Source organism: Juglans microcarpa x Juglans regia, chromosome 4S (assembly GCF_004785595.1).
Source record: "Juglans microcarpa x Juglans regia isolate MS1-56 chromosome 4S, Jm3101_v1.0, whole genome shotgun sequence".
NCBI lineage: Eukaryota > Viridiplantae > Streptophyta > Magnoliopsida > Fagales > Juglandaceae > Juglans > Juglans microcarpa x Juglans regia.
The window spans coordinates 4,608,209-4,630,211 of NC_054601.1; the positions used below are offsets into that span (position 1 = coordinate 4,608,209).

General features: G+C 34.9%; 1 protein-coding gene and 1 pseudogene across 2 annotated transcripts; both read left to right on the forward strand.

Annotated features, from left to right (window-relative positions):
• The first annotated feature begins 8,638 nt into the window (after positions 1-8,638).
• Positions 8,639-9,367, forward strand: LOC121262736 (annotated as a pseudogene).
• Positions 9,368-16,271: 6,904 nt separating this feature from the next.
• Positions 16,272-21,476, forward strand: LOC121262869 (cryptochrome-1). Of its 2 annotated transcripts, none has more exons than XM_041165532.1 (5): positions 16,272-16,829; positions 17,471-17,689; positions 18,505-19,211; positions 20,060-20,832; positions 21,123-21,476. In XM_041165532.1, the coding sequence occupies exons 1-5, from the start codon at positions 16,517-16,519 to the stop codon at positions 21,124-21,126; spliced, it is 2,016 nt and encodes a 671-aa protein (XP_041021466.1). In that variant the 5' UTR covers positions 16,272-16,516; the 3' UTR covers positions 21,127-21,476. The 2 variants fall into 2 exon arrangements, with proteins under 2 accessions (XP_041021466.1, XP_041021465.1); XM_041165531.1 differs by having other exon boundaries at positions 16,274-16,829; positions 20,054-20,832.
• The last annotated feature ends 527 nt before the right edge of the window (positions 21,477-22,003 follow it).

Below are 22,003 nucleotides of genomic sequence, written 5' to 3' on the forward strand. Positions count from 1 at the left end.
GGGAAACGGTAAAGAACACCCATCCACGCCAATACTATCTAGCTAAATTCCCCATTCGCGGTATGTTATATAATTTAATCTATCAATAACATTTAAATGTATTAACTTGATATTTATTTTTAAAATACATCAATAACTCAAATTCAATAACATGTTAGGACATACCATCAACTTGTCCAGACATCCCATATCACTATCACGGTTACTATGGAGAAGTGCCTGCGTGGCCATTGGAGTTTATGCCATATCCAGATGGACAGAAATATCCAATCAACATACATATGGTGATTATATGTTATTATATGTTATTATTTATTTTTAATAAGTTCGTTTTTCCAATTCAGGAATTTAATTGCATATTTCTTTGTCTTTTGCAGAATGCTGGTTACCCATTTCCACATGCCATATATCCTCCGACTCCTCTCATCAATACAAGCTTTGCTACGAGTAGAATAGTTGATTCAGAGGATAATAGACCCGAGGATGGAGAAACTAAAGCACAATGTACATCCGCTAGAGTTGAGGAAAGTAATGAGGATAGACCACTTCCATAGGAAACTGAGAATGGCAGTGCGGGGACGTCTCAGAATGTTGAAATGGATGTTGACGACATGATTGAGGAGATAAAGTCAGGAATGGAGTTTAATTCCTTTGAAGATTTAATGAGTTATTATAAGCAATATGCTAAGAAGCGCGGGTTTGGGGTGATGACAAAAAGGACTGAGAGGGGAGAAGATGAGACAGTTAGGTATGTCACCCTTGCTTGTGCTCGTGGTGGGAAGGCCCGTAATAGGACTTTCAATGTCGCCAACCCACGCCCGACAGGAAAGACATAATGTAAGGCAAAAATTAATGCCTTAAAATCTGATGAAAAGTTTCGGTTGACTACAGTTCATAATATCCATAACCACGGCCTGAGTCCAAAGAAATCTCGCTTCTTTCGATGTAATAGAGAAGTGAGTGACTCCGTAAAAAGAGTCTTAGATATAAATGATTTGGCTGGCATCCGAATGAATAAGAGCTTTGGATCTCTTGTTGTTGGCGCGGGCGAATTTGAGAACCTTCCATTTTTTGAAAAAAATTGTCGTAATTACATCGACAAGGCAAGACATCTACGACTTGGCGCTGGTGGTGCTGGTGCTCTTTGAGAGTATTTTTGTAGAATGTAGTACAAAAATCCTGGATTCTTTGCGTTGATGGATCTAGATGATGATGGGAGGTTAAGAAATGTCTTTTGGGCAGACCCCCGTAGTAGAGCTGCGTACTAATATTTCGGTGATATGGTCACATTTGACACCACATACCACATACTTGACGAATAGACATGGGATGCCATTTGCACCATTTGTTGGTGTAAACCATCATGGTCAGTCAATTTTGTTGGGAGCAGTCTTGATTTCTAGTGAGGATACGGAGACCTTTGTGTGGTTATTCAAGACCTGGTTGTAGTGTATGGATGGCATAGCTCCGAAATCAATTATCACTGATCAAGATAGAGCGATGAAAAATCCAATAGCTAATGTTTTCCCAGAGACCCAACATAGATTTTGCCTATAGCATATCCTGAAGAAAGTCTCCGAAAAACTTGGCTCCTATGCTTCCTATAAAACTGGGATGAAGAATGCGTTAATGAAGTGTGTGTATGACACCCAAAATTTTGAAGAGTTTGATAGAGGTGTTACGCCAGGGGGGGGGGGGGGGGGGAGGGGGTGTTGCCTACCATTCATTAGTTCCAGTTTATTTACACCCATGCTTATTTTTATAACTCAAAAGAATTTCATTACGTCATCTTAATCCTTAGCATTTCAAATGAAGTGTGGCCTTTGACTATTAGTTGGTAGTTTTATAGCTAATGTATACTTGGGATCACTGTTTTTTGATGCTATGTCATGGAGACCTAGCGGGGCATTATGTGTGGTAGTTTTCAAGGGTATGAAGTTCATACTCGGCTAAAAACAGTATTCAAGCTAATTCCATATAAATTCAGCTGATCATTTTATGCTGTTCCTAGCACCTGTGGAATAATTTATTGATCACTCTTGAATCAGGAGGAACAGTTGGCAAAGGGGGTGAGGGACATGAAGCAGAAACACATTGCTTCTTTCCTTGCTGCTATAGAGAAAGGTGTAAGCAAAAAGCTACAGGAGAAAGACATTGAGATAGAGAACATGAAAGAGCACGTGGCTTGTAGAGCATGCAAGGCAAAGGAGGTCTCCATGTTGTTGATGCCTTGTCGGCACCTGTGTTTATGCAAGGACTGTGAGGGGTTGGTTAGTGTTTGTCCTGTATGCCAATAACATATTATGCTATATAGCTGTCAACTCTTAATTTTTTTAGTAGTTAATACCAGCAAATTGTAAGAATAATATTGTACGTACTCTGTACAAGAAAGCAACGCTCTCGGTTCCAAAAACGTTGTGGCCTCATATTTATTTATATATATATATATATATATATATATATATATATATATATACTGACTACAAATATTCATTTCGAGTTAATGAGCAATCGAGGTCTAATTCCATGCATGCATATACATAATTTTGTATATTATATAATATGCAATTCCAATATTGACCCCCTTCTAATAAAGATCAAATTACTAATGCATGGCAAAATTACTGTCCCCGAAAATAAAGAGAAAAAAATAATAATAATGGAATCCCAAGGAGAAATATTTAGGAAATATAGGGGTATAATATAATTATCTATATATAAATGCATAATTCTAGACACATAACAAAAGCAACAATACAGGCAGAAAGTCTCCATATTGTGAGGTCTCAAAATTATTAATCATGCAAAGGAAAATTATTAATCGACCTGCTCTAGTCATCTAAAAATAATCCATTCACAAAAATTCTATGGGAATAGAAAAGGATACACTAAATACATGCAGTTAATAAAATTTACAGGTTAATATACACAAAAAGTTCTTGATAATTTACAAGTTACAAGTTAGCACCAATCTAAGAAGTTACAACTTACATACTAAATACAAGTTACAAGTTAGCACCAATTACTTACATACTACTAACCAACACACAACTACAAATGAAAAAGTTCAATACACCCAAAGTTTTGTGTGTGAACGCCTTATTTCAGTTTCGCGCTTCAAGAGTACCATCTCTCTATTGGTTACCACCATCTTTCTATTGGATACCTCCACCTCTCTCTTCTCGATTTCATCCACTCTCTTACGGAGCTCAGTTTTCGTCTTTTCAACATCGTCGAGTATCTGCTCGAGCTCTTTCTCCTTCCTTAACAATTTATTATTTTTTTCTCTAAGTTGGGCCTTCAATTCTTGATTACTATCTGCCCATATGAAAAACTTACAATATGGTAATCCTTGTAATTATATCCGTAAAAAAGAGTTAGATGTACAACAAATTATATTAATTTCTATCATTTAAAAATGTTAGATGTAAAAATGAAGTAGTTACCTCTGTGTTGTATTTTGGACACCCTAAGAAGGGTCGTCCTGGATTTTTTGTAGTATTTGAATATCTCAGTGTAGCTTCCTCCTTACAGAAGCAAAATGGTTGTCCCAAATGACGTTTTCCAAACGATGTAGAAGATATTGATGATGATAACATTCTATACTGATTTCTATAAAACTGAATAAATGAATAAATAAATACTTTTATCCATTATCTTAATGAGAATTCAACCTAATTAATATGTAATTTTCGATGATGGGAGAAGCTGAAGTTAAAAGAGGCAGAATTCAACCTAAACCCATCTGCTTCTAAAAGAGGCAGATGCCAACCACATAATTTTCTTCTGATTTAGGTTGGCAACCTCCTTAGGTTTTTATTTTTATTTTTTGTTTTTTATTTCTTTTTTCATGTTCTTGTTATGTTACAACCTCCTTACGCTTATGTGTCTGCACACATGCAGACACGAGAGAATACAAACCTCAAGAATTGGTTTTGACAGTTGAACATCCTCAACTGCTTGAACTAGAATTTTCTTAACTTTATCTACATTACCAGAAATCTAAGAATACAATCATGAAGTGTAAATAATAATTAAAAAAAAATATATCTATGACCAATAAATTTAATGGCTTCAGTAGATGTCCATGGGGAAATATGGATGAATATGATAACCCGATTATCGGGAATATATCAAGAATAATAGAGAAAACACATGTTAGGTATAATGAATTCATCAAATCATATGAAGCAGCAAAACTACAACTCTACATGTATAAGAAAATACTTTTTTTTATAAGTACAAAAGAAAAACTACATGTATCACTAATGGATTGAAAAAGTAAATACCTTGTTGAAAGCAATGGCTTGGAAAGGAGGGGGGAGGGATGGAATAATATTAGCAAGGTCCAACTTTGAACAGATATATGCATGTTATTGATAGATTTAATTACGTCAATTAGAACATATTAAACAATTTTCAACAGATGGTGAAGAATACATTTAAGAATATATTTAAAAAAACAAAGTTGATCACAAAAATAGAGAAACAAGTATTTATCAGATTAGTGTTGCAATTATTCAGAACCCAAGTTAAAAAAATCTGTTTGGGCACGTATTTATATAGCCTAATGTTTAGTTTATATTCGTAAATCATTTTAATTTATTTCAATTTATTTCATTATTATTTATTATTATTTATCAATTTTAACTCATAAATTTTACTATTATTTATAACTTATTTTATTATTATTTATAATCTATTTTAATTTATCTTTAAATTCAAACGATATCTAAAAATCTCTTGAAACACGTGGGAAAGACAACTTAGAGGTCTTAGAAGACTTATTTAAAAATGACCCTTTGACTGACTCTTTACTAACATGACTAGATTTTCCCATCAGCATGTTAAATACAAAACGTGGCAGGCGGTTGCTGGCGGCTCGGACAATTGTACATGGCAGAATTGTTAATGCCCCATGCGCAATCACCAGCGCTGGCATGCAATATCATCATCATCATCTCACAATAATAGATCAAGAAACTCAAACTTGGCATGAAGTACTGCACTTTGACTTGTCATGATCAGTCCCACTCCCACATGCTAGTCTAACCTGTGGCTAGCTGTAATGTACCTTACTTTTGACCTTTTAAACTTCTGTCGGGGTTTATACTCATGTGCTGGGGATCGATGCAGAATGCTTATTAATTCTTGATACACTTGATATATATATATATATATATATATCATGAACAGTTCAGAGTTCAGACGTTTAATAATGCGGGCCAGTCTAGCTTTGCTCTTCCAAGTCTTTCACAACACGAGAGCTTGACTCCACACATATGAAATTAATTTAATTTAAATATTGGATATGACACTATTTATTGGAATAACTCATGAACGCAATTATATATATTTTTCAATACTTATTTTTCGCTTCTTAATTCTACACTTGATCAGTATTATTAATTCAAGGCATCATGAAGTTGCTGGATTCAGCGAGCTGTTTGGAATATTGGCTGTGCAAGGTATTTCACTCGATCGCAGAGAGGATTTTGATCATTACATGGGTGCAAATGCCAAACACATTAGAGTACTGCAAATGCCAAGCTATATATATCAGGATGATTTAAATATGCAGATAGTCCCAATCGTTTCTTAGGATTGAAAAAGATGTAAAATGCGTGAGCAGCGTGAACAAGGTAGGCTCTAATTTCTTTTGTGAGTAGAGTACTTCATTTTCTCTTACAACACATTAGACTGCTACGTCGTGTTTGTCAAATCAGCATAGAAAAACCGGATCATATGGTTAGGTTTCTTTATTATGATCTTTCTTAATTATTTATTTCCGCCACCTAATCCATCCCCCACCCCATTTGTGGATGCATTAATGTACTCAAATTAGTTTCTTATAATGATAATGTCATGGCAATCATGTCAGGAAATTTGAATTTCGTGTATACTTTACACGCCTTATATATTTTGAATAATTATATACACAATCATGAAATGTGTAAACGCCGCATAATCGTTTTAAAAAAAAGTAAAGGTCTACTATTAAAAAATTAATTAATTTTTTTCATCTAAATATTATATTTTATTCACTTTTTTCAAAACGATTATGCTGCGGTTGCACAATTCACAGTTACAAATATCTTTTCTCATAAGTCATAAATTATTATATGTATAGCACACATCATGCGATGGATTAACTGGAGAGGTTTTGATAGTGAGTTGAGATGAGATGAAAACGGAAAGTTAAATAAAAGATTATTAAAAAATTATTTTTTAATATTATTTTCGTTTTGAAATTTGAAAAAGTTGAATTGTTAATTGTATTTTGTGTAGAAATTTAACAAAATTGTAATAATTAGATAAGATGGATTGAGCGAATTTTTGTATCCAAGTGGAACATCGAGAATATTTAATATTTAATGTATATTGAGTATATATATATTTAAATATTACACAATCATCATAAATTTAACATCGCGCTTAAGTAACTAACTCTCCTAGTTTTTCTTAGCTAACTAATTTAGATAGTTACAACTAGGGCTATACAAGAAACCGGAAAACCGATCGGAACCGACTCAGATCGGCCGCCAGAGCTCGAAACTGGTCAAAACCGGCAGGGAACCGATTGGCCGACGGTACAATTTCTTCAAAACCGACGTGGGTCGGTTCAGCAGCGGTTTGACATTGTGTTAAACCGATGAATTGGCCGACCCCATACGTATATATATTTTTTAAAAATTATACATATCTAAAACGATGCCGTTTAGGGTCTATAGTTAAAAAAAAAAAAAAAAAAAAAAAAACTAAATGAAACGGCACTGCTTGGCCTAAACCAAGCGGTTCCGTTTCATCCTAGGGTTTAAGCACCCTGTTCTTCCCTCTTCTTCTTTTCGACTTCATTCACTTCACACTTCATAGTTCACACTTCGCAGCCTCCACTCTCTAGCACTTCACCTCCAGCCTCCACCTCCACCTCTAGTTCCAGCCTCCGGCAAACGGCACGACCCCGGTGTTTATAATCCCACTCCATTTCCGTCCTCCTCACAGAATCCACCGCATCTTAAAACAAACCCCATGACCCACGGAGTCTGCTACATGGCGGTATTTTTTTTTAGGTATGATTTTCAGTTTTTATAACTTTGTTCTTACTTGAAAGTTGAGTCTCTTTACAATTAGATGTTTATCTTCTCACTCCGGCAGAGTCCACTGCAGATCGATAAACTGGCCGGTAACTGGTCCGGCCGTTTTACTTCCTTACACAGTCAGTTTCAACCAATTTTTCCCTCCAAAAAAGTGGTGCTCAGTCGGTTTCGGTTTTTGCACAAAACCAAACCGAGGTAGTCGATTTTTAGCCTTAGTTACAACCTCAAATATGTCCCACTTTTCTCTAATTGAACTACATTCTTCAAGGGAATTAAACAATGAAAAAAGCTGATGGGCCAGTATACAGGCTCATAAAGCCCACATATGTCAAAATGAGCCCAGTCAAAAGTAAGGGCCAGTATACAGTCCATACATATCTGCCAATGACGGCTACCTAAGTTTTGGTCAAATTGAAATATTGTTGCAGCCAGCTATTAATTGAATCTCTGACATTTTCTAACCCACTCGTTTGAAAATTTGACACATTGGAAAATATTCATCCTGTAATCAATTAACCATAATGTCGTATTACCAAACCTGATTGGTCAATATTCAAAACCCATTTTTTTCACGGTCTTTTTTTTTACAAAAATTTTGATATCAGTCACTTTTATATATTTTTTATATATTTTATTAATGTAATTAGTTACGTCATTTTTTTTAATATAAAATAATTATTTTAACTAATTACATCATTAAAATACATAAAAAAATATACAAAAATAAACTGTATATAGCGTAACTCTTTTCTCACACACATTTTCTCTTTCATCCGTAAGCAATTTTTTCAACCCTTACTTGAGCTTTCAACAGCATCTAATGAAATGTCTAGAGCTAATATATAATGAACATCCTATTTTATGTTTTTTTTTTGTTATTTTTTTTTTAACAATTATAGAATTCAAGGCACTCCCAATTCCCACCAACTTTCAAACCAACGAGTCTAAGCGGAAATGATCAAAGAGATTGGGACATTTTCCGACCCACATGTCATAACTTTAATATTGTCTGCGTTGGTTCTTTGAGATTGGAAGATAATAACTCCCTCTAACATCTTGAACTTCAGATTCTCTTATTATTAAAGGTACTTGAAATGTAGCCTAGTGGATGGTTGATATGATCACAGAGAGCGTCAGGAGGGGACCTTGAGGCCCCCCTCCACGACTAATTATAGCACTATATACTTGGGAAATGGATCGCACCCATATGGTGACACGTGCACTTGTGTCAACATTTTTGCTCTTCCTTTTCTCTGAATTAACCAAGTCTCTAGCCTAGTTCTCTTGTTGCGTTACATTTGTCAAGGGTGGACAATTATCGAGGGAGGGGGCCGGATTTTAAACCAAAATTCAACCACTTGGACTTGTGAAACACGTGTAACATGTCTTCTGTAGTGAAAAAAAAGAAGAAAAATGCTGACTACAACCGGTTGGAGGAACCGTCGTCCAACCGTATCCTACATGACTTAATAAAACTGCTCGTAAGAAGCATCCCACGAAAATCCCCACCGCTACCCTAGCCTAGGCTTAGCCCCCCTCCAATGGCCAACTCCAGTCTAACTGCTACTGCTGAAAGTCAATCGGATGCCGTCAACTTCTTCACCTTCAATTCGATTTCATCGAGTTGGCATCTCCTTCCACCGCCACCACCTAACGCACCGTTCCGCATTCTCCTTCACCACCCATCTTTCATATCACGCAACCTTCCTATCCAATCAGTCTCCGTCTCTGGCAACCTTATCCTTCTCGCTGCTACAATGCATATTTTTTTACCGGCCCTCTCTCACCCTCTCATCTTCAGCCCACTCTCCACAACATGGGCGCTTGGCCAACTTTTTCACCAAAGTTTTATTTTTCACCAACGGATCCAATTTAGTAGAGTTTTTCATTACCAAAAAAAAAAAGAAAAAAGAAGAAGAAGATAAAATGACAACTCCGAAATACTTTTCTTCCACTTTCTCAGCAACCAAACAAGACATATGCTAAAAAATAAATGTAAAACAAGTAGGAAAAATAAAGACGTAGCATACATATAAGAGTCTAGCTAGCGAGTGGATGTGAGAAAGATTAAAACAATGGGAGATTCAGCAGAGAAGCAATAGATGCAGTCAGGTGGAAATGAAAGCTTTGTATGGTGAATGTGAGAGGCAATGTTGCAAAAGAATGGACAGTTTACGATGTGGAAAAGGACGCTTGGGACTTGGGAGGAGATGCCAGAAGGTATACTAGCAGGATGGAGAGGACTAGTGGCAACCATGGATGAGGAGTGAGGAGGTGATGTAAGCTTTGGATGAGACCAAATGTGCTATGAGAAAGTACGTCCCAGAGAGGGATGCGTGGGACAATATTGGAGTCCGACTGTTCAAGAAATCTGAAATCTGAAATTCCTTTCTCAGTTTTTTTTTTCCTCCTTTTTTGCTAACTTTGCAGCCGATTCCCCCACGGTTTCGTGGCTCGGTTACCTGTAGCACCACTAAAAAAAATGATATTTATAGTGCGCAAATGTCACATATTTTTTTAAAAAATAAATATGAAATTTAAATGAAAAGAAAAAAATTAATTTTTTTATTGATGGATTTTTTTTAAAAAAAAAATGTGTGGCGCTTGCACAACATATGACTATATCTACATTATATGTGAAATAACAGGTAGAATTTACTTTCTATTAATTAAGACAAGTTTATGAAGTGAGATGATATGAGAATTTTATAAATAGTAATAAGATAGTTTGTGAAAATAGTGAGATAGTTTGAATTATATGGGGTTTTGGGAAATAAGAAAAAAAAATTAAATAAAAAATATTATAAAGTTAAAATATTGTTAGAATATATTTTTTTAATATTATTTTTATTTGGAGATTTGAAAAATTGAATTGTTTTTTATTTTTTGTTTGAAAGTTTTGAAAAGTTGTAATGATTAGTTTGAAAAAGTTGTAATAATTAGTTTGAAAGTATTTGTATTTGAGTAATGATTGAGAAGAAGATGAGATGAAATGAAATAAAATAAAATAAAAATTTTGGAATGGAAACTTTTTTCCAAACAAGCCCTTAATCCTATAATTATGGAAATTATAGTTTATATCGTATTATTTTTATTTTTGGACTGTTATATATATGTTGCTATTTGCATATAATTATCACCTGGGTGTTTTTCATAATGAATTTCAGTCATTTATACACGTTATATCGATTATATGAGAATGCAATGATGGACACACAAATTCAAACCCTCGGAGCATTATCATTGGAATAGGCAAACGTGAATATAAAATTTAGCTAAAATATTATGTTCTGTCTTTTGCATATTTCAGTCATTTAATAATAATATTTTTTTTACTAATTTATTTTATCATATTTTACAATACATGGCATAAAATTGTCAAACCATAATCCACAAAATTGCCAATACAATACATGCTACAAAATTGTCAAAACATAATCTACAAACAATTATGCTAGGTACAAGCGAGGTGTGCAAGCGGGGGGTAACCATATGTATATTTTGTCTTATGTGGAAAAAAAAAAAAAAAAAAAGAGAGCAAAACCGCAAAAAAGAAAAATTAAAGAAAGAAAAATAAACCAAACTTTTTCGGTGAGTGGGTGAGTAGCAGAGTTTTCTTCTTAGACAAGAACAATAATGTAAAGCAGAGCTGTCTCAAATCCTTCGCCTTTACCTCTCTCTCTCTTTCTCTTTCTCTTTCTCTTTTTGATTTTTCTTCCCATGGCAGCTGGACTTTGCGCCCCTGTGACTCCTAATTTCATCTCTTCCTGAACTCCCACCTCGTACAAAAACCCACTCACCTCTTCACTCCCTCAATTCTCCGCCATAGAACAATCCATAAATCTCGAAGGAAAACATTCTTCATTGTCTGCGTCATTGTGGAGGACCACAAACAAAGTAGTCAGCTGGGGACTCTTAAAGATGAAATCCAGGGCTTGTCCCTCTGGAATGTCAACCTAGAAGCAAGCCTGTCAAAGTAATTCATCGTGAGAAAAATTGTCAAAGCAGAGAACTCATAATGCGGTTTAACCCTTAAAATCCAATCCACAACCTCCTTCCAAGCCACCATTAGAGGCTCATCTGAGATCAGACGACTCAGACACACATGGGTTTCTCATTTTCTTATCAGGGTTCTCACTCCCGTCTTCCTCAATACCATTCTCTTCCTCAAAACTCTCCTCCTCATAGAACAGAGCATCAAGGAGCATTGGATGGCTTTGTAGCCTTCGGGTTTCAAGTTCTTGTAGAGCAATCTTGGGGTTGAGACCTCCGCTCATTATACAATTAAAAGTTACTTGGACTCAGACCCATATCAATGTTCATCCTCCGCATATGTCTGCGAGAGAGTGAGAGAGAGCCAAATGAAGTAACCAGAGAAATGATTTTATCTGAAAAGCCTTTCACGCCTGTCCTTTCTTGTGCATTTTTTTTTCGATTTTGACATGACCTGGAGATCAGGCATTGGAGAGGAGGAGAGCACGAAGTGGAGAAGGTTCGATTTGGAGAAGGAAGGGGGAAAAGATAAGCCTCGTGAAGAAGATGAGAGAAAACGAAAACGAAAGTGAGAAAAATGCACCGTTTGTTATTTTGAATGAAACGAATCGTTTAATTTGTTCCATGTAGACGACGACTGCGCCACGTTACCCCATCTGACTGCAAGAAGAGTTTTCCATAATTAAAACACATGTGCTGCCCACACGTATTTCCAGTCACAAACCAGCTAATAAACAGAACTAAAACATTGCCCAAGTATTTTCAGTCATCAAATATGGTTGACACAGATCATTGAAGGCAATATATATGTATTTCTTTCTTTTCAAGTCATTAAGAATCTAAGATACCACGTGATTGTGTTGGCTCTCTAAGTGGAGTGTACATATTCATGTACACTACTAACATGATTATCTTAAGATACCACGTGATTATCTTAAGTTTCTTATCAGCAAAAATAATTCTCACAGCAGCATATACCACATATTTGGAACAACAAATCACTAAACTTATCGTAACACAGAAGCACAAACACTAAATCCTACTACAAAATCACTTGAACAAACCCTAAATTAATCTAAAATTCATACAAAATACCACCAACGAGGTCTAAAAACAGCACACAATGAAGTAAAAACCAACTACAATCGTAACAATAAGCAAGAATTTTTACCTAGCTTCCACACAAGATCAATTGTTGAAAGATTGTCCTAGCTGCCTCATAAAGATTCAATCGCTGGAGGGAAGCCTTCTCAATCGATGAAGAAAACATACCAACAAATTTTGCATCAAAGGAAACAAAGAGACAATGCTTGAGGATTTTAATCCAAAAATGGAAAGAAAGGAAGAGAAAGTGAGAGAATCTACCCACAAAATGAAAGAATTTTTTTTTTTTTTTTTTTTGAGACTTAACAAATTCTCAATAACAATCTGGGAAGAGAGAAATGGAGGGAAAATGAGAGAAAGGGAGAGAATGGTAGAAAATGACAAATTCTCGCACCAAAAAATGAAACATATTGTTTTTCTGCTCCTCAACAAAATGACAATTGTGATTTAGGAAGAGAGAAAGGGAGAGAAAGTCAGAGAAATACGAGGGGGGCAGCAAACTCTTCTTTTCATTTTAACGGGAAAAAAAATAAAGATTTGATATGCAAACAATATTCAACCAAATATGACCGGCTCATTTTATTTATTGTAGCTCAAAAGCTCACTTTTCATGTTTTGGCTAATCCAATACACGACTTTTGTAGTGAAATGAGTCATATTTTGCATTTCATTGGCATTTACTTTAAAGGTTGGCTTAAGTTATAAGAGTCTTGATCTTTAGATGCAAATAATTTATATGTTCATTGGACTAGAAAATCTTTCTTCAAGTTATTTGAGATGCATTTACGATAAACTTTTTATTGAAAGTTTGTAAAATAAAATTGTAGGAATATCATTAATTTTTTAAAAATGTCTTTTATTTAAAATAGATTTGTAAAAAAAAAAAAATTGTTTTTCTATCCTAGTATCCTTACTAAAGTAAATAAACAAATAACTTATCTGACTAAAAACTCTTGGATTAATCTCCCAATAGAATGAGCTTACTTGTTTGTGTTGTGAAATGTTGTGTAAAACACTCACACTAACGATGACAAATAAAGTAAAATCAATTACAATCAAGCACACGACGCATAATATACGTAGTTTGGCAAATTGTCTATGTCTATAGAGCTGCACAAATCTTATTAATAGAGGAGATTACAATCATTCAATCTCAACTCACACTTTCTAGGATTTTTTACTTTCTCACACAATATGCACTCACTTGACAATTGTTTTCTCTCAAAATATGTTGAAAGTTGTCCAACACAAGTCAAATATGATAAATATATATAGCAAACGACGCTGGAAACCCTAATTGGCAAAATCTGTGTTCTTCGCTCTAGCAGCGTGTCGAGCATGTCTCGAGCGAACAACCAAATTAATATTGGTTCAAACGAGATGTCGAGCAAGACTCGAGCGAACACTAGAGTTTGTGTCTCGTTCAAGCTCAGTGTCGAGCGAACTCTGGTTGAGTTTCGCTCGAGCTCACATCCAACAAACACATTTTTCAATTCTAAAACCAGTCTCCACATACACCCTAACAGTTTGGATTGAGAGAGCATCTCAACTCATCACATCTAATTATTACAACATTTTCAAACTTCTACGTAAAATATAATAAACAATTAAACTTTTTCAAATCTCAAAATAAAATTAATATTAAAAAATAATATTTTATTTTATTTTTATTTTATTTTATCTTATCTCATATCAATTTACTGTTCAAACCTCTTATGACTTTTATAATTGATCTTTGCAATAATTATTACATAATATGATAATATGATGGCATTCATTAGAAACATCCCTGTGCATATTAGTCAGACAACGAAGGACATGACGTTATTGTGCTTAATGATTACCATGTCGGTGTCAAGATCTAGATATATATATATATATATATATATATATATTTATATAAAAGAATCCAAGATCCTCACTTCCACCCATGAGCTCGGCAGCTGCTGTTTTAGTAGGAAAAAAAAAATTATAATTAACGTATATATAAAATTATGTTAATTTATGAACTTAATTTTGTACAATATTTTATGGCTATAACAGTTCTTTATAATATTATATATATATATATATATCGCCAATAGCCCTCCCAAAAAATAAACATATTCATGGTCTCTCGTGTACATCTTAGTACGGATAATATCTAGAGTACCACATCTCTAATTAATGCAAGACACACAAAAAATGTAGTTGACATGAATATGTTTAATGTAGCTGACATGATTTCTTTATTTATTTGCATCGAACAGAGTGAATTTTCTTATGTTTAGATTGCATGTTCTTTTCCTTCCTTTTGGGAGGGAGGAGATGAAAAATCACACGAAAAAAAAAAGTATTGCTATTATCTTTCTCCAATTATGTTGTTTACTGTGTCTTATTCACCTTATACTATTGTATGGTATCATGTGTTTTTTTTTTTTTTTTTTTTCTCGGCAGTATGGTATCATGTGATTTATTAATATATATATATATATATATATATTCAAAATAAAATAACGTCTGCAAATATAAAAATATGAAGATTGGAATCTTAGATTTGCTTTATCCATTTTACATTATAACTAAGGCGGCATAATATTTCTAAAAAAACCCTTTTAAATTATCATTCTTTATGTAATATAATTTTTAAATTATCATCCAATATTTTAAAATCTTATTTTTCAGATTGTGACACGCAACCAATTTATGGTGTTATAAATGTTAATTGTGGTATATGTTTGATATTTTATAATTATTTTTGATATAATAAAATATAAATTTTCATAATTTTTAAATTTCTCTAAGAAGTTGAGAGCCACGTCATAAATTGCCTTTTACAGCGAGACATTAATAGAATATCAGTAAAGTCTAAAAAAATAAATCCGAATCTCGGCTTCACGGAAGCTACGTTTGGATATTGAATTGAGTTGAAATGAGTTCTTTATAAATAATAATAAATTGAGTTGGTAAAATAAGTTTTATGAAGCTAATTTATATGTATTTGATTATTAAAATGAGTTTAAATATCTTTATGAAAATTTAAAAAATAATGTAAGTTTTATGTGTAAACATGTGTTGAATTAAAAATGTTATAAATCTCACGTATAAAGATGATTTGAGTTGAAATGAATTTAATAATTTAAAAATTAAATATTTAAATATTAAATTCAACTTAAAATTAAATTAAATTAATTTCAATAAAGTATAACAATCGGGCTTGAAGATTCCCGCAAAACAGAAACTCTGTTCCGTTGGACAGCAACATATAGATGTCTTTTGGCCACTTGGTGCTCCAGTCTGATAAAATAATGGCTTACAAAAAACAGACAAATAAAGAAGAAAAATAAAGGTATCTTCCAATTTAGAAATTTCCACCCTGTCAAAGAGAGGATTAGAGAAGGAACTAGAGAGGTGGGTGGGGATTTGTTGTTGTTGCATAGGATAAGAAAAAACATAAATAAATAAATCTATGAGAAAAAAAGTTGTGGCTGTAATTTGCCGATCAATTCGTATCCCCACCTTCACTACCCAAAGGTCTTCAGTCGCTCTCCAGTCTCTCTCTCTCTCTCTCTCCTGCAAAGAGCATTTTGGCTGCAACTGATCAAATTGGTTGTAGGATATGAGATGAAATAATTTTAAATAAAAGTTAAATAATTTAAAAAATATTATTAAAATATTATTTTTAATATTATTATTATTTTAAAAAATTTAAATTGATTATTATATTTTGTATAGAAATTTAAAAAAATTATAATGATGAGATGAAACCGTTTCTTTATTCAAACCGAATAAAAGATTAATATTCGCTTGGATAGTGAAATGAGATGAGGTAATTTTAGATGAGTTGAATAAAATATTATTAAATATTATTTTTTAATATTATTATTATTTTAAAATTTAAAAAAACTAATTTTTATTATATTTTATGTAATAATTTAAAATAATTTACGATAAAATAAGATGATTTCTGTATCTAAATCAGTGCTAAATCCATATGCATGAAAAGGAAACTCACCCATGGCCCAACAAAGTGGGAAAATGAATAAATAAATATTATACTAATCTGATCATATCAGAAAGAGAAGAAAAGATAAATGCAAAATATATCCACCCCAAAATGAATCGCACTTTATTCTTGCTTATGGTTTAAAATCCTTCTTCACATTACCAAAATGGTACAGGGAAAAAACAAAAGATAAGGATTAATTACAATACCCCCCTTTTGTGCTCAACAACGAGAGAGAGAGAGAGGATATGGTCTAGTTGAGAGAGAGAGAGAGAGAGAGAGAGACTGTGTGTGTCTCGATTGAGGTGGGTTCTTTTTTTTTTTTTTTTTTTTGGAGATGTCAGGTGGAGGCTGTAGTATAGTATGGTTCAGGAGAGATCTGAGACTCGAGGATAACCCAGCACTGGCCGCTGGAGTGAGAGCGGGTGCTGTGGTTGCAGTCTTCATCTGGGCACCCGAGGAGGAAGGCCACTACTACCCAGGAAGGGTTTCAAGGTGGTGGCTTAAGAACAGTTTGGCTCACCTTGATTCCTCTTTGAGGAGCCTTGGCACTTTTCTTGTCACCAAGAGATCCACTGACAGTGTTTCCTCTCTTCTTGAGGTTGTCAAGTCGACCGGTGCAACTCAACTCTTCTTCAACCATTTATATGGTCTGTTTCTATGATTTCCTCCTGTTTTATGGAACATGTTGATTGACGTTGATTATACTTATTGTTGTCTTACGTTTTTACCATTTTTCTTCTTTTGAGTTTTGTTTAATTTATTACTTTCTTATTTTGATTTGGGAATATGAACTTTTGGATGGCCAATTAACTCTGTTTACATTCTTAATTACCCAAGAAACTGTTTATATTCTTTAAAACCTCCAAGATTGTTTGTTATGGTGAATTTTTGGAATGGAGTGGGGTCGCTTTTTTCTATCATATTTTGTTTTGGGTAATTTATTGCTCATTAGATGTTTACAATATAATGGGTTTGATACTTGCTTTATGGGTGCCATCTATATGATATAAACATATATATTGGGATTTTTCTTTTTCTTCATCCGTTTGTGTTCATCTTGTCCCCTTCCATCGGATAAGATCAATCACTTTCTTTTATATCTATTCATCTTTCTTAACCAAAGTTTTGAGCATCAAGAATTTATCTGTACTGAAAAGCGAAAAGGGTTTCTCTACTCTGCATAAAGGTATTCATATTCATCATCTGCTTACAGAATATCCAATTGTGGTTCAAGCCAACAGAATTCACTTTTCCATTTTAAATTTACTGGCTAATTTCTGTGTTTTAGACCCTTTGTCACTTGTTAGGGATCACCGGGCAAAGGAGGTTTTAAGTGCCCAAGGGATAGCTGTACGTTCCTTTAATGCGGATTTGCTCTATGAACCGTGGGATGTTAATGATGCTCATGGCTGCCCGTTCACAACTTTCGCCTCCTTCTGGGAAAGATGCCTTAGCATGCCTTATGACCCGGAGGCACCACTTCTCCCACCTAAGAGGATAATTTCAGGTCAATGTTCGTCCAAATCTCTATGTACTTTTATGAGGATGAAATCTTTGATTTTTTAACAAGAGATTGCATATTGAATTTATTCAAAATAGCAAACCCCCTAATATGGGAAATCTTTTATGCTTGCTCCCAATTCTAATTAGGAAATTACTTGGAAAGTATCACAAACATTGGTAAAAATCAAGAGAACAAAATGGTTTATGTGGATTTCCAGTGGTGAAATCATCAAATTGTGTTAGGTTAGCTAATTAACGTGGCACATTGTGTGCTGACATTATTGAAGCTAATAAAAAGGACTTTACTGCAAAGATTGCAAGTTTTAAATGTCTAGACAGATTACAGTGCAGGTGGCATGATTAACAGATAACCCAGAGCATAAAAACGCGGTGAAACTTTTAACTGGCCTTCATAAGTTACCTATTGACCTCTGGTTGGGGCAATGGAGTACGTGTCAGAAAAAATTAAAAAACTGATAAAAAAAAGTTACCTATTGAAACCTTTTCGAGCCTGTCTACCAAGTGATGCGTATTCTATGTCGTGTTCTTCCCTCTCATTTACTGAGGCAGCTTAGCCTACAAAATATCTGATGGATCTCAGAATGTCGCAACTCACCCTTGTGGCTAATACGACCATGTTAACATCTAAATGAAATACCTACTTGGAAATAAAAAATAGTAATAAGCTTTTCTACATTTAAAGTGGATAATATTTCTAAACAAAGTGGTTGCAGTTAACTCACGCTGTTATAATTCAGAAGTATGAACAGCAACCTTATGTGTCTCCAAACCTAATGTCTTTTCTTGCACCCTTCTCAGGTGATGTATCAAGGTGCCCATCAGATGCATTAATTTTTGAAGATGAATCAGAGAAGGGAAGCAATGCACTTCTTGCTCGAGCATGGTCACCCGGTTGGAGCAATGCTGATAAGGCTCTGACTACATTCATAAATGGGCCATTGCTAGAGTATTCTAAAAATCGCAGGAAAGCGGATAGTGCCACGACCTCATTCCTCTCTCCCCACCTGCATTTTGGGGAGGTGAGTGTGCGGAAAGTATTTCATCTTGTCCGCATCAAGCAGGTTCTCTGGGCCAATGAAGGAAACGAGGCTGGTGAAGAGAGTGTAAACTTATTTCTGAAGTCTATCGGTCTTAGAGAATATTCAAGATACTTGAGTTTTAACCATCCTTACAGCCATGAAAGGCCTCTTCTTGGACACCTCAAGTACTTCCCTTGGGTCGTGAATGAAGGTTATTTTAAGGCATGGAGACAAGGTAGAACTGGTTATCCATTGGTGGATGCTGGCATGAGGGAGCTATGGGCCACTGGATGGTTGCATGATCGGATACGAGTAGTGGTTTCTAGTTTCTTTGTGAAGGTTCTTCAACTTCCTTGGAGATGGGGGATGAAATACTTTTGGGATACACTCCTAGATGCGGATCTTGAGAGTGATGCTCTTGGTTGGCAGTATATATCTGGTACTGTCCCTGATGGCCGTGACTTTGACCGAATAGATAATCCACAGGTGCGGATGGATGTACTTAGTTCTGGACAACTTGGTTCTGTTTCTGACCTTCCAGATACAACCACATCTTTAAATCTATGCTAATTCTGATTTACTCTTCTACATATTCTCTGGACTTTCCAATATAGATGTATATTACCTCAGATCAAGATTCTAGTTTTCCTAATCGAAGGCTTTTAAAGAATAACTTGTGTCCTAGCTTAACTTCTTGTCAGCCTCTGCACCTGTCTTTCTGAATGAGTGATATAGCAGAAATGTAGGAGACATGTTTGTGAGGTTATGCCTAGTAACCTGGTGAAGCCCTGAAGGACTGATCTAGTGGTATTCAAATTCATATCTGGGCTTATGTTCTTATGTTTGAAGTTAACAGTGTTTTTCCCTTTAGGAACCTGCATACTCTATAATATAGATAAGTTTCGGGGGCTTTCAGCAGGCTCCAGGTTCATGCTATAGTTGGTTTACATTCGGATTTTGCATGGCTCTTAAGTCTTAATGCATTGTTTTTTTTCTTTGTATTCAAATTTAGTTCAAAAGATTTTGCCCATGGGCATGACCACATACATGACAGTAAGAACCTTGCATTTCAAAATTTATTTATTTTTGATAAGTAAGCATTTCAAAATTTATTTTTCTGAAACATTTCATATTAATCAAGGTTCCCCCGAATCTGCATTCAACTTTGAGAATGCAAAGTTGTGCAAGGAATATGGAGATAGAACTCTGAGAATGCAATCATAAAACATTGACATTTGACTCGTTTATTAATATTAGCTTTAGAGCTGCTTGTGGATGATAGACTTTTAGTAAGGAAATGTTTCAACTAGGTTATTATTTTCTGACAGTTTCAGGGTTACAAGTTCGACCCTAATGGAGAGTATGTACGACGTTGGCTTCCTGAACTTGCCAGGCTACCAACTGAATGGATACACCACCCGTGGAATGCACCAGAATCTGTACTCCAAGCTGCTGGAATTGAGCTGGGATCAAACTATCCTCTTCCCATTGTAGAGATAGACGCAGCAAAAGCTAGGTTGCAAGAAGCACTATCAGAGATGTGGCAGCAAGAAGCAGCATCAAGAGCTGCTATTGAAAATGGAACGGAGGAAGGGCTTGGAGAGTCTGATTCAACCCCGATTGCCTTTCCTCAAGATATACAAATGGAGGAAAATCATGAACCAGTGAGGAACAACCCCTCTACTACAATTCGTCGCTACGAGGATCAGATGGTCCCGAGCATGACTTCTTCTTTAGTGAGAGTGGAAGAGGAAGAGCCTTCTTTGGATCTTCAAAATTTGGCAGTAGATAACAGAGGTGAAGTGCCAACCAATTTAAATGGAAATCAAGAAGCAATGAGGAACACATTAAACCAACCAGTTCTTCAGACTGTTCGGAGAGACAACCTGGCACAATTTGGTACTCCAATAGTGCTCCAGAGTGCCCCTGAAGATTCCACGGCAGAATCTTCTAGTAGTAGTAGGCGAGAGAGGGATGGAGGTGTAGTTCCAGTTTGGTCTCCTTCAACTCCTAGCTACTCAGAGCAGTTTGTGGGTGATGAATCATACTTGCCAAGGCATCCTCAGTCTCACCAAATACTTAACTGGAGGCGGCTATCTCAAACTGGGTAAGAGCTCTTGAAGCATTGGTATAATGAATGTAATCTTCATTTCCATTCTGAACACAACAGCAATGAACAGTTTGTGCCTTGGGTTGTCTTGTTTTAGCAATCCCTTTTTGCTAATCAGCTTGAGAAAGTTATTGCCAACATGAAGTTGGTTTAGTTGCTCTCATATACTGAAGGTTTCTACTTTCTGATGTTATTGAGATCAAGATCAGGTTTATTTTCCTCATTTGTTTTCAGTATTTCCTAAAAGAAAATCCTCATAGTTGTCTAAATGTTTCTTTCCTCAACAGGTAGAACATCTATAGACAAGAGGACCAGTAGTTCGGAGGTGGAGATGAGTGTCATGCACAACTCTTGGCAAATGGGATGTTGAACCGGTATCCCACATATATCAGGCGCCACCTTTTGGTTTCACCGGACTGACCCAATCTGCAGCTAGCCGACCTACTTTGGATACGAGCAGCTCATCTGGCTGGCCGCTTTCCTTACTTTGTTGTACCATATATGTAGCTATGCTGTATAGTAAATGTTGTAAGGGGAGAATAGAGTAATAATAGGGTTGTGTAGTCCTCCAATAAACCAGGTTTGTTCTTTCTCAATTTACTGATTAGGCTGATATTCTATTCCAATTTATGTTTTTGTCATTCCATTGCAACATCCACGGCTGCATTAGCTATATAGATGTAAATTCAAATTAAGTAATGATATACATAAGACCTTTCTTTCAACTTTCTTTTAAATGGACGACAGTTGAGTTAAAAAAAACAAAAGAGTATTTTTAATGAGATTTCCTATCACATTAATTAATTGTAAAATGAGTTATATGGATACAATAGAGCTTGAAAACTTATAAAGGAGCTTCTTATGTCCTCTCCCTTTGGTACATTGCTACCTTGATCTGGACAGACACTTGCAGATTGTTTTCTTCCTAGTTCCTAGTCTGCTTAATTCTTTTTATTTTCTGAAAAGCTAAATATAATGGGACAATAAAAAAAAAAAAAAAAAAAAAAAAAAAAAAAAAAAAAGAATAAGTATTGGACAATGATTTGAATTTAATATAATCCCTTTTTAAGTAATGTAAAAGAAAGGAAGGGCATTGAATTGCATTTGCGCCTCGTCTTTTTGCTCGATTCCGAAAGGAATTCCAATTTGCAGCAAGTTAGAGCATTAG